The sequence below is a fragment of the Lytechinus pictus genome, chromosome 2 (genome assembly GCF_037042905.1).
Source record: "Lytechinus pictus isolate F3 Inbred chromosome 2, Lp3.0, whole genome shotgun sequence".
NCBI classification, from domain to species: Eukaryota; Metazoa; Echinodermata; class Echinoidea; order Temnopleuroida; family Toxopneustidae; genus Lytechinus; species Lytechinus pictus.
This window is the reverse complement of record NC_087246.1, coordinates 30,415,712-30,429,308: the sequence shown is the minus strand read 5'-3', so window position 1 is coordinate 30,429,308 and position 13,597 is coordinate 30,415,712. Positions and strand designations below refer to the sequence as shown.

Here is a 13,597-nt window from a genome sequence, read left to right as displayed (position 1 = left end):
AAGTTTTGATTCCATAATTCCAAATGTTTGTACAGACCAGATCCTGTGCAATAAAGGTCTTTTAAAGAAGATGATGAATATATCACACTTAAGTCGTATTCCAGAGTGTTTGGGTGATATTCCAATTAGATTCAACAGCACGGGTTGATTAGATTCATTAACAGGTGCTCGAATATATCCGTGAAATTGTCTTGTAGAGATAACTCAAAATGTATTTGTCTCTAAACAAACAACGCCGTTGTGTATTTAATACGTGAATGGGCTTTGGCGACGACCGGTGCCCTTGTTTGTTACCGCCATATTCAGGAGTTTCTTAACAAAAAAAACAACAATCTTCCAAAGTCTTGGCGACATCAAAATAACCATGCGAAGGAGATGACTGGCGTGAAAGTGAGTGGCACTCTTCCTAAAAGTCAACTTAAAGTCAACGTCACTGTCGTTTCGACCAGCCGGCGATCTCGATTAACCGTGAGGGGGCGATAACGGTGGCCGAGATGTTTATCCAAATTGTTGCAAGTTTATGGCGAATCGCCGCTGCGTCGATCAAAAATAGCCCCGCTTGTCGTTTGCGTATCGTCACCAAAGGTACGATAACCCTTGATATATTATCATCACACCACGGTTGAAGCGAGGAGGGGGCGTTAAGTGTGTATAAGGGGTTTGTCATTTCACTCTCTCGTATATTGTATCGAATGGGATGGTTCATGAATAATACATGAGGCGTTTTGTCATCCCACCGATCCCTATTGTTAAAAACATCAATATTCTTATTTGGAGGACATTAGGTTTAATTGCTAGTCTTACATGTTGAAGACCTTAAGCAACTGTACTGTCATTAAGAAGAAGATTAAGTGCATATCGACCTTAACTTATAATCGTGAAATAATAATCATATTACAATAACCCTGATCAAATAATTTCAGCAAGCAAGCAAACTAAACCATCATTTAATCAATTCCCCCATCTGCCTAATTTCATATCAAGGTTTCATCTAGCGACTACGATGTAAGAACCGAGAGAAGATTAAAAGAAGACACCGCTGGAGGTTGCATGCCCCATTGTAGCGGCTCACTTGAGTAAACACGTAACAATGCTTGAAACGGGAGAGGGATTTCAAACCCGGGTTTGTATTGAAAAGGTGAGCGGACGGTTCGTGTTTTTTTATCTCCACTCTCCCCGTGGCGTCTTTTAAAAACTTTCTCTTTCAAAGAAAGTCTGTGTATTCGAGTTGCGTTTGTTAAAGCCGAGGTGATTAAGGCTGTACTTCAATGGAAGAACCTCTTTCTGTCTACGTTAATGGACATCAACTATACTATACTTCTAATAAACAGCTGGATGAGAGTCCACTGTGACAGTCGTGAAAAGTGTTTACCTCTCGGGGGGGGGGGGGTAATAAGCTTTGAAATAGAATGATGAGTGGTATTTTGGTTGGTGGTGGTGGTGGTGCAAAGGGGGGGGGGGGGACAGAACGTGGGAAAGAGGAAAGAAGCACAACTTGATATTATTGAAATTGATAATAATGCAACTTTACTACACCTAGGTCAAGTGCAGCACAATTATGGGTCAATTTAGTGCTGAAGAAATACCATGGCTGGTATTTGAACCCATGATCCTCTGATTGAAAGGTTAGTCAGTCACGAGACCATAATGCTCTTATATAGTACCCCCCTTGCCTCTCTCGGGTCATTAAAGTTAGAACAAGATTTTTATGTAGGTCATCACAAACTCACATTTATAAATTTTGTTTACATAGGATGACAGATAGTGCAATATCATACTCGTTCCATATCTCTACTCTTTTATTCTCTCATCCATATTGAGCGGATGCTCAAAAGTTGGCATCTGAAACTATAAGACACTGCATAAGAGTCAACTATTATTTCCAAAGATGCAAATAATAAAATACACAATCTTAATTTGGTGTTGTGATACACATATTTATTGTATTAAGCAATGCAAACAAAAACAATTATGCTTGTAGTGATAGAAATCTCTATCACATTTCCCTCCTAAGCCCTCGTGATATTGCAAAATCAGCTTTTACTTAAACATTTTTTTTTGCATTCTAACAAAAATATCAAGCATTTCATTATTTTATAAAGGATGGCAAGCAATTACCCTGGTGGATATACAATGATAAGAAAGATGAATTTATATTGAACTACAAAAAAAATAACAGAAAGGGGATTTACATAAAATAATTTGAGTATAAATATGTTTTATCTTTTACATAAAAAGAGAATTAAACAAAAGGCAAGAGGAAAGAAAAAGAAAAGGATGACTATCCTATTACATCATAATGCTACACTTCATAATTATATCTAGGTATCAATTTGAAGTTAACTACTTTCAAATTAGTTGTTTTCATCAAGAACAGTTGTGTATACCATCATGTATTTGTGTTGTAGGAATCTGTTTTTCATTTCCATTCATTTTTACATAAAAAAGAAATAGAGAAAATCTATTCTAAATGAAAAGTGACAGCTTGATTTCCTTGCCACCTTCATCATACAAATTTTTCTTGTTTGAAGTCCATTCAGAAAAAAAATATATATCAACTTGATACTTGAAGAATACTATCATGGACTTTAATTTCACACACTGAAATAAAGCATATGAAAGATTTCAATGAAATGCTGTATAATACATTTCTTTTAAATAAAGCAACCTTCTACACATTAACAACTTAAATATTGTACTCATTATGTACATGTACAGATAAGACAACAAATCCAATGTATTTGGGTTTGGAAACTGGTGATCCTTGTCTATTTAAGATATAAAATTCAGGGCTCAACATGTAATGAATATAGAAGAAAAAGTTGACTTAATTGTAGACATTCTTTGTGAGGTACATTGAAAGAAATATAAGAACTTTATTCTTAATGCCTTGAAATACAAATGTGTGAATTGAATGCATTTAGTGTTTAAGTGTAATACTAGCATTTTATCATTTCATTGTGAATAAAAAATAATACATAATGATTAACGATCCAAGGAAATGATGATTGGGCATGTACTACTACTGTATGACTAAAAGTATGCAAGATACTTAAAGAAAACTTAATACTATTTGATATCCTAGTTCAAACCTACAAACAAATAAATATAATACTGAACTAGATTCTAGAATATAATAGTAAATGAAAGTCAATGAAATGAGGCAAGTCAAGTATTGGTAAATTGTAAAGTGTTGTTTTTGGTTAACATGGAAAATTTCAAAGTTCAGCCAGATATGCATACATGGCAGCTTTTAAATAAAAAAAAGTAGTAAAATCATATGTTCATGATGGCAAAGAATTGAATTTGACACAAACTTAGGCTCCTACATTCTTAAAATGATAAACTGTCCGGAACATAATGACACATTTCATCAATAGCTATTAAAATTCGTAAGAAAAGTGATCAAAAATGATAAGTTTGAATGCGTTTTGCTTCTTGAACATAAGAATGATTTTCTACAGTTTATGTTTCAATTATTTGACCAATCAAGTGCTGATTTATCATCTCTCTACAAAACGCAAACTCAATATTGCCTTTAGGTGACTGTTGTGAAATCCATTTCAATTGAATAATGTACCATCACCACAACATATAATCACAACTTTTACTTCATGAACTCACACAGAGCTGAAAATACAAAGGCATTTACTTACAAGGTACGTGGGTTGTATACAATGTGAATGCCCGAAGTGTGTATCAGTGATATGTAGTTAATACTGAATTTAATGAGAAATAATTATTACAAGACCTTTTAATAATTTATCATTCATTCATGTACATTTTGACTTTGGTTGAGGGCACACTGCATGTTGCCTTGGAGATGTATATGCAAAAAATGACATGGTTCTATAATGGACAGTTGGAATACTCGTACATACTGTCCTTAAGACCTACTCATTAGAGTCGACATCAATGACAAATTTTCCAGTGTAAAGACGGTTTACCATAGTAACAGTGCTATTTCCTTTTTCAACCAACCCAAATGTAAAGAAAGGGAGATATTGTCCAAGACAATCACTCCATGGAAAATATATTCATTAAAGGTCAAGTCCACCCCAACAATAACTTGATTTGAGTGAACGACGAAAAATCAAACAAACATACTGCTGAAAATCTCATTGAAATCGGATGTAGAATAAGAAAGTTATGACATTTTCAAAGTTTCATTTTTCACAAAACAGTCACACACATCCGTACATTCACTATTTTACTTTCATGATCGTATATCAAATGTCCCGTATTGTATATTTTTAGTGGTAATACTGTTTGACTGATAATCTGAATACACACAATAAACAAAACAATGATGACTTGACAAGTCCAAAAAGGAATCAAATCAACTTCTACATTATAGGAAATTAGAAAAATCCCAGAAGATGATAAATACCCCCCACCATATTAAAAAATATATAATTATAGGGTGTGTGTGACATCATTGGTTCAATAGCCTATCGTCTATGATGCAATTTTCAAAGTTATGTGAAAATGAGAAAAAAAATAAAATGTCATAACTAACTTGAGATATTTTTTAATTATTATTTTTTTTTTTGGGGTGGTTGTAATGCTTGTTTGATTTTTCTCTATCAAATCAACTCAACTTTTTGTTGCAGAGGACTTGACATTTAAGCTAAATAAAAAAAAAACTGACCTAAAATTCTGGCCTTCAACCATTCCTCATTTTCATACACTCAAAACCAAATCCCTTAACCATACGCTTATTGCGTCTCTAAAGAAATGAAGACAAACCCTATTGCCACAAGAATAGACAGAGGATCATCTACAGTTCTAGACCATTGATCCGATCAATCGCAACTATGGAAAGCCAGCAAAGTCAACATATAAATGCATGTTTGTTCAAAATATTTTCTAGATATGAATGTATATCCATGAATTCATTGATTTCTTGACAATTTGGTATGTTCTCCTTTGTTTACAAAGGACATTTTGCAAATTTCCTGGAGAAAAAATTATGGCACTGATGGATTTCCATAATTCAAATTAACCCTAACTCTTTGTAAGACGGGGCCCACGGATGGTTTTGGTCAATAAAGTAGAAAAAGTACAGCATTTCACAATTTCACATAGGAGTGTGCATCAATATGATCAAGAAAAACTGGAAAGTCAAATCAAAACAAGCATCCAAAATGCCTATAATTCAGGTTCGTTCATCTAATTCCAAACTGGTTAGGATATTGAAATCACCTTTTCACACAATGAGCTAAAAATATTTCATCAGATATATATGATTCAAAAGTATCACATCATTTACATATTTCAGAACCATTCAAACCACTCTTGAGTACTCTGATATATCTGAAAGCACAGTTCTTCTCATAATATATATCATTCTACTTTTCAAAATATATCCATTTTTGGCACTGTATCTATCTCTCCTACATTCTGTCTGACTAAATGAGAATTACAAAAAAAGAGAATCATAGATAATTAAACTCAAGGGCCTCTTTACATAAAGATTATCATTATGGTGCATTTGCCATACAATGGTAACTGCCATGGTAACAATACTCACAAGCCAATCAGAATCAAGGATTTCATGGGACTTTACCATTGGATGGAAAAGTAACAAACTTTTGTGCAACCAAGCCAAGAAGACAACCCTGGTATGAAGGAGAATGGTATTGCTCATCCACATTTCATAATTAGGGCTCACTCAGACATGACATTATAAAGCTCACCAACAAAGCTTATCAACTTTTTTTGTGCATGAAGTGGACATGTGTAGAAAACTTGTTGCAGATGAAAGGGACTTTTCGTTTTCCATTGCAAGGGTACAAAAAACTAAACACCAAAGTTAGCTCACAATACTATTTCCAGAGTTGCACGGACAAACTCATGACATCTTTCAAAATGACTTGTGATGTAACAATCATGCCATCATGACATCATCACGACATCATATCGTCAGTGATTTTATGAACCGGCTCAAACCTCATTTTCAGTCAAATTTTTGAAATTTATTTGTTTGCATATTCTAAAAGCCCGTGATTCACTCTATTGATTTGCCAAATTTCAGATCAAATTTGTATTATTTAAAGAATAAGAGCATATTTAAATTTCTTACGAACCAGCTCAAGCCCCTCCTTTGATTTTACGAACTGGCTCAAATCATTCTTTGTGTACTACTATAAAGTCTCTGGCCTGGCATGAACAGGTCAAAGATCCAACCTAGATGCTGCGCGTATGTGGTTTGTACCTCTAAAAAACATGCGCATGGCATGAATGACTTTACGAACTGACTCAAACCGTGGTTTGTGCCGCTAAAAAAACAATGTGCATGGTGTGCAAGATTTTACAAACTGACTAAAACCCTGTTTTTCTAAAAGAGTAGCAGTTTCTGAAATGCATACCTACGCTTCATTTCAAATATTGAAAAACTGAATTTGAATTGGGAACAAAATTTTGTATATTATAAAATAGTAGAATGCATGCTGTAAATTGGTATAAATAATTGATCTAGTTTCTTTCAAAGTGCAAAGTTATGAGCATCTGAAAAACATCCAAACTTTTGAACGTGATTATCTCAAAATCATGTTTTGGAGACCTGTCAAGGTTTGAGCCGGTTCGTAAAATCACAGACTATATGACACATCATGACAACATAATGAAATCATGATGAAATCAGTTTGTCTGCACAAGTTTGAACAAACTTTTGAAGACTTGAAGCTTACAATGCACATTTATTAGCACAAAAAAGGTGAACTTTCTCCCCAGGAATGCATTCTGAAAATGTTGCTAAGCTAGTTTAATCTGAATGAGGAAATCTAATTTTTATTTCCGATCTTTTTTCTATGAAGTGACACTTCCACTTTGTGCTATAAAACCTGAAACTGATTATGTATCTAGCACATCACTGCAAAAACCTCAGAGGAAGCCATCCTAAAACTTACTATGTTCAATCTCATTATCTAAACTTGATATTAGTATTTGGTAGGCCTAAATATGTCTTTGATAACATATTTTTCCCTGGCTTACTCAGAATCAATTAAAGCAATAACTCTTCATAATTTTCATTGTCTTTAGAAAAAATGCTGCAATCTATGATACAAAAATAGACTTACAAAGATTTTATACAACCCTTTTTTTTTCAATAGTGTCTGCATCATATGAGGAAAAGAATTCTTAGTGTGCAGATGTGTAACATTTAACATAATATCTATATATGATTTTGGTTCACCATCTACACACACTTAATGTTGCAAGATCAATTTGACAGTGTTTATATATGTACAAGATATATGCGGTGATAAAACACACATATATATACACACACACACACTTGTTTTATGATACCCATGTTCAAGATACATGTTCAATCAATTTTTAGTTAAATCCACGATTAGATTGATTGAACAGAAGATAAAAGAGATCCAATGAATGTAAGTTAACTTGTACAATGTCCAATGCATTATAATTGTTTATAAATATCGAAAGTTGATATACAGGCAAACAAAACTCACTTTATTCATTCGAGATTTTGGTACTTATGAATATAAGCTCCTAAATTCTAAAAACCATAAAGCCTTATCTCAATTCAACTCCCTACTGCCTACAAAGGCTTTAAAAAACACACACACACATCTAATAGATATGTCCCAATGTTTTTAGTATGATGATCTATATCCAACTTTAAAACTGACATAAAAATTGTTTAAAAAAATGACTTGGTGTACCAAACCACTGAGTATAATACATCTCTGTGCATTATGGCTCATTTTATCATAAGCAAAAAACTCTAAAATTGAGTTTTTTACATTAGCTGAACATGAAATGCAATAAATGTGTGTCATTTCATATATAGCATGGAAGTTTACAAAGAATGAGAGTATCGCAGTGCAAGGAATGACACATTCCAAAAGCTAGCAAATTACCGATTGGTTTACACCCACTTTGTCTACTTTCCACTTTATCTCATCCCGCATGGTCTCATCAGAGTTCGTCTACTATATAATCATAATAACGCAGTTCTTGTATAGCGCATATCACATTATGTCATAACGTCCCTATGCGCTTCCAAAGGACTTGGATATTATTACCCTCGCTTTAGCCCTGCAGCCTGATACAGCACGGTGGCATTTCAAGGAATAAATTCCTGCTAGGTACCCATTCATCTCACCTGGGTTGAGTGCAGCACAACGTGGATGAATTCCTTGCTGAAGGAAATTACGCCATGGCTGGGATTCGAACCCACGAACCTCTGTTTCAAAGTCAGAAGACTAATCCACTGGGCCACAACGCTCCACATACTAGCCATTTGGTCTAATTGCCATTCAGCCCATTTACCATTTTGTCTAATATCCATCAGACTAAATGAGAATTTGACTAAAGTAGGTTTAGACCAAGTGTAGTGCAGAACAAACGGCAATTAGACCACATTGATTGTAGACCACATGGGTTTAGTCTATGTGGTATTAGACTATCTGGGAAGTAGACCAAATGCGTAGCCTACCACAGTGACCGCACATCACATGACCCGACTGTGCATAGATATTGTAAGAATTAGAAATTAGCTTTAAAACAGGTGTTTTAAAAATAAAAGTGAAATCATTCTAATTGATGTTCCAAGGAAATAGGAATACCTAAAATCAAAAATTTCATTCACTTGTGAGCCTTTGATTAGGATTAATGGCCAAATCACCCTAAAAATTATTTTCCTCAGGCATTATTTTTTTTCAATGTATTTTGAAATTATTTTACTTCTTTCATTATGTTGTAGCAATATTGATGTACATTTATATAATATTGATTGGTCTTGAGGGGAACATCAAATATATTGCCAGCAAAAGAATCATATTGGCCCGAGTCTTTAGACGAGGGCAGTATGGGTCTTTTAAGGGCAATATATTTGATGTTCCCCGAAAGAAGGGCAGTCAATATTTTTATTACCATCCAAATCAGATATCTAGAGCAAAAAATCATGATAACAGTGATATCTTTTAAGAATAGAGTTCTGTTGTGTCATGATAATATCAGTGTCTAGGCTCTGCACTTTACCATTATGACGTACTTGCAAGCGCCCAGATCCAGCGTTGTCTTTATTATGACGTAGATCGTTGGTGCGCGGAACATTATGAAGCGTATCACTTCATTCGCATCGTCAAAGGCCCGGATGTGAGACCAGGGAAAATACAAAGGTATATTTTGCGTCGTCTCTGCATGCAAAGTCAATACGCGCATTGAGACCGAGGAAAATACAAACAATATACCTATCCCTTCCTGATAATAATAAAATACAGGGAAATACGGTTTTGTAAACGACCAGCTCAGATGTCTGTTACGGGTGATAATTGTTTTTATGTTTGAAAATCTGTAATTTCGCCTTTTGGGCCACAAATGATTTTTGTTCAATAAACCATTTCTATTTCTAAGCATAGTCTACTGCAATATGCCGATAGCATCACAAATCATGATTGATATTATAAATATATGAAGTGACACTTGAGACGGTTGCTTTTTGAACAATTCCATTCAAACTGCAAAACACCACAAGCAATGCATCCTTGGAATGAGATGACATTGTGTTTCTTTTGGAGCAAACAACAAAAGCACCTGATATGGTGGTGGAAACAGGTGCTACTACATTGAATGTTAATATCAATTTTTTTTAATAGAAATGAAGCCAACACAGGTCATGTCATATGTGGTAGGTTTAGATGTAATATCGTACATTTGTTTATGGTTTGCTTGGTTTAGAACATGACTGAGGTTTATAACTTTCTCAGCCTGTGTTCATATAAGCCATAAAAGATTATTTTAAACCAAGATTCACTGGATAATTCCAAGTGCATACGCCAAATGAAGTGTACCTATGTCACAAAATAAAATAGTCCATGGTCTAAATTAAAATGACATTTGTGAATTCCACCCATAATATGCAACACGAGGCACTACAGGAACATATCAAAATCAAACATGAAAAAAAAAGTTGGATTGATTATCCAACTCGACCTGAATAACAATTTGATAAAGACATGGTAATCCAAACATCAAGGAAATCCAGATACTTTGTAACAGGTGTAATTGTGTAAAAAGTGAAAACAGGTGGGTAAGGTTTGAAAGAATTCAGACAATCTATATGCTTCAAGATAATACTGTTCTGTTTGAAGTCTTGAGAAATGAAATTGATGAAGCGGTAGTGGTAGTGGTGATTTTTTTTTATACGATTGTCAAATAACAAGAATGCTTTAAAACAAGCACCAGAGGACCGAGAGCATAAGGTCCTCTTAAAGGTCAGTGGTGCATGCTAGACCACCGCTCTACTGAGCTATCATGCCTCCTCACTATCAGCCTATCAAAGCAACTGTTCTGCAAACATCCTTCCATCTCCTTGCGATGTCATCTCAGCAATCATCCAGACAGTCTTCCGTTACTCCCTGCGATGCCAGCTCTCCAAGGATGTTAGTAAAGTAGTTGGGGTCCGGGAAGCCGTGGCCCGTCACGTTGGAACCAAACTCGGTCTTGTGGTGGATCTCGTTCCAAACCACGGTGTTGGGCTCTCCTGTGGTGACCGATGTGCCGATGGTGAAGATGAGCCGTCGGTCCCACGCAATGATGAGAAGCTGGAGAATCTATCACAGGATGAGGAAGCAGTAACAACTTGGATAAGAACTTGGGAAAATATGCATCTAACTGTTTCATAAGGCTGTTTGTGAGTTACAAATGACTTTGCACACGTTTTGTGATGCTGTCCTGCGCTAAATGAGGTATCAAAATGTTCCATTGTAACAGAATGGGAGTAAATTGTACATTATTCTTGTCATATCTTGACAAATGAAATTATTTTCATTCAAACTATTTAACAAGAAGTTCAATCTATGAAGATAAGATGTCAACTTAAGCTGTTAAGAATACAAATACTTGAGTATCTGGTGAACCACGAGAGAGGTTTACTGGTGGTCTATAACTAACAAACAGCTTTATGGGACACCGCCTTGATATCATCACCTCTTTTGTGTATTATTTACTTTTATGGTTATAATTTTCTGAAAATATATGAGAATAAGCCTGTTCACGGTTGTAAACTGCGCACGAGCAGAAAAAGGTCATTGGAGATAAACCATGAAGGTGGCTTTCAAATTCACTGACATAGGCATTTGTGATTTGATGATTATTCATGTATTCCTTTCAAAATATTCATTTTATCACATGCATCCAAGCTGAAGAGTAATAAATAGAGCCTTCATAATCACTGGTATTTGACAGTAGCCTATAAACAATAGTCAAATGTGCCAAAGGCAGACAATAAAACAGATTTCTAAACTTTATCCCTGATGTACTACCATTCTAGTCACCTGGTCTATACAATGCCTTTTGTTCTTAGAATTTGAATACTCTACCGGTAAAGCTTACGCAACATCTACATTTGGAAATGATAGTGCTTATCCTAATGAAAAATCACAAAGGTCATTTGAGAAAAGTTGATCATGTGCTAACCGTGAACTGGCTTATATATGAAAAAAATATATATATAAAAAAAGAATTTACATATCTCACACATTTATCAGCAGATCATGATCAACATGATTATAATTGGTGTACAATGGTAATGGAATGGGCTGAAGTCAGAAGACAAATATATGTTATATTTTAAACATTTTTTTCTTAGTTGAGATAGGTAATTCGGGAAGGAGGGGATGACAAGTGAAATGAAATTTTATATTTTATTTTTGTCAGAACCCCAAGTAAAATACTCAAACTGAAAATGGGGGAGGTGGGGGACTTATCTTGATAACCATCCTACCTTTCTTCCTATTTCATTGTCTGGTAGATAACACATTCTGGGGAATCCCCTAGATGAATATCTTCTGCCTGGACTTGGATGTTCTGGACCCTGGTTGATCACAAAGGAAACAAGAAATAAAGAAAGATAAGGATTGGTTGAGATGATCTTTGTAGGTTTGCATGGTGGAGTTTATAACATGGAGAAGGTTTACGGTTCACCATGTGTAATATGAAGAAGAAAAGGAAATACAGGCAGAAAGAATGAAATGGAAAGAGATAGGACGAAAAGAGGAAATTAGAAGTATTCTTTTCTTGAAAGTGAGTGTAGTCCAGAAAAGGACTGTAAACCAGATGAGATGAGCTGAATATGGCTTGAGTAGCGATGGTTTGAGTAGTAGCAGGATGAAGTTACTCGACGTTTCGGGCAGGTTGACTGTCCGTCTTCAGGAAAGGAAAGCTGCATTTCGCCCTCTAATTTCCTCCTTTCATCCTATCTCGTCTTTCCATTTCAATCTTTCTGCCTGTATTTCCTTCCGTTAATCATATTACACATGGTGAACCGTAAACCTTCCCCACGTTAAGGATCGGGTGATTTAAAGTCCAGTGTTGGTGTTTGACAATAATTTCACTTTCCCCCTTTACATCTAATTTTGAGTATGACTGTATGGTTGCTTATTTTTCCATCTTCTAATCCAGAAGATGGGGTGAACTTTGCCTATAATAAGAAAGTGTATATACGGACTGGGATCCTGGTAACTCCTCTAGGTTCCACTGAGTGTCAGGCCTGGTACACACCTTAACAGAGGTCTCTTTCACATCTGTCAACACAACATCCCCCTAGTACTGTGGGGGCTTTTAAGCTTCTATTTAGTATCAGAAAAAACAATTGGAGATTGGAAAGCCGGTAAAACAATCCAGTTTGTGTTAAAGCTACCAAAATATATATTGGGACCCCCCCCCCCCCCCCATCTACTATCATCATTATGGCAATACACATACTATGAACATTACAATGTACTTCACTGCATCCTAAAATTCTCTGAAACATGCTACAATATCATGTTTAATATCTTGCCCTATCACAGCTGTCGTATGAGAGGGAACATACAGTATATTGTATAAAGGAAAGCTGCATTTCACCCTCATTTATTGTCTTAAGTTACTACCATGTCGCCACAATTTCTCATTATCATGGCAACAAAATACCCAACACAAGTCATTAGAAAAATGCGTCTTGCGCATGCTCTATCCAAGACAAATGTGTAAGTCAGGTCTTGTTGGCATTGGGTGAAAAGAGAGAAAGTTGTTGGATCCATGGGATTTGCAACATATCATCTGCCTGCCTGACTGTATAACCGTGTGCTGATGCCTAGATGCCCCCTGCAAACTTTCTTTGGCAGGAATATAAAGGGACTGTCCACCTGGATCTTTTAGCCAGCACTTTACTATAAAGGCAAGCAATATTCTCATTTAATCCTTTGTCTTGTTATTAAAGAAATGCCTTTTGTTAAGAAGATAAAATATTTAGATATTATATTGTGAAGTTTTCTTGACATCGATAAATAGGATAAGGTAAGAGAATGGCTTGCCATACATACACCAGCATATGCTGGCTCAAACCTCCTGGGCCCCCGTTGCATAAAAGTTAGTGTTGTAGATTTCATGGTTCACCATGTATCTTTCTTGGGCTATTTCAGGACCAACAATTGCCCCCCCAAAAAGATACATGGTGTACCGTGAAACCTACTACACTATTCTCCTTTGCCATGGAAACCTTCAGAAGTTGCTTAAAAGTTATCATTATGGTAACTTTGCCATGCAATGGTAACTTGCATGGAATCCTTGATGTTGATCA

General features: G+C 35.4%; 1 protein-coding gene across 1 annotated transcript in view; it reads right to left on the bottom strand.

Moving 5' to 3' along the window:
- Positions 1–6,345: 6,345 nt before the first annotated feature.
- LOC129281611 (E3 ubiquitin-protein ligase DTX1-like) overlaps positions 6,346–13,597 on the bottom strand; it is a 55,606-nt gene continuing 48,354 nt past the window's right edge. The window contains exons 9-10 of the mRNA XM_064095594.1: positions 11,762–11,851; positions 6,346–10,589 (exon numbers count right to left, since the gene is read on the bottom strand). Of these exons, the coding sequence (XP_063951664.1) occupies positions 10,362–10,589; positions 11,762–11,851 (318 nt within the window). The 3' untranslated portion in view covers positions 6,346–10,361. The remainder of the gene's footprint in view (positions 10,590–11,761; positions 11,852–13,597) is intronic.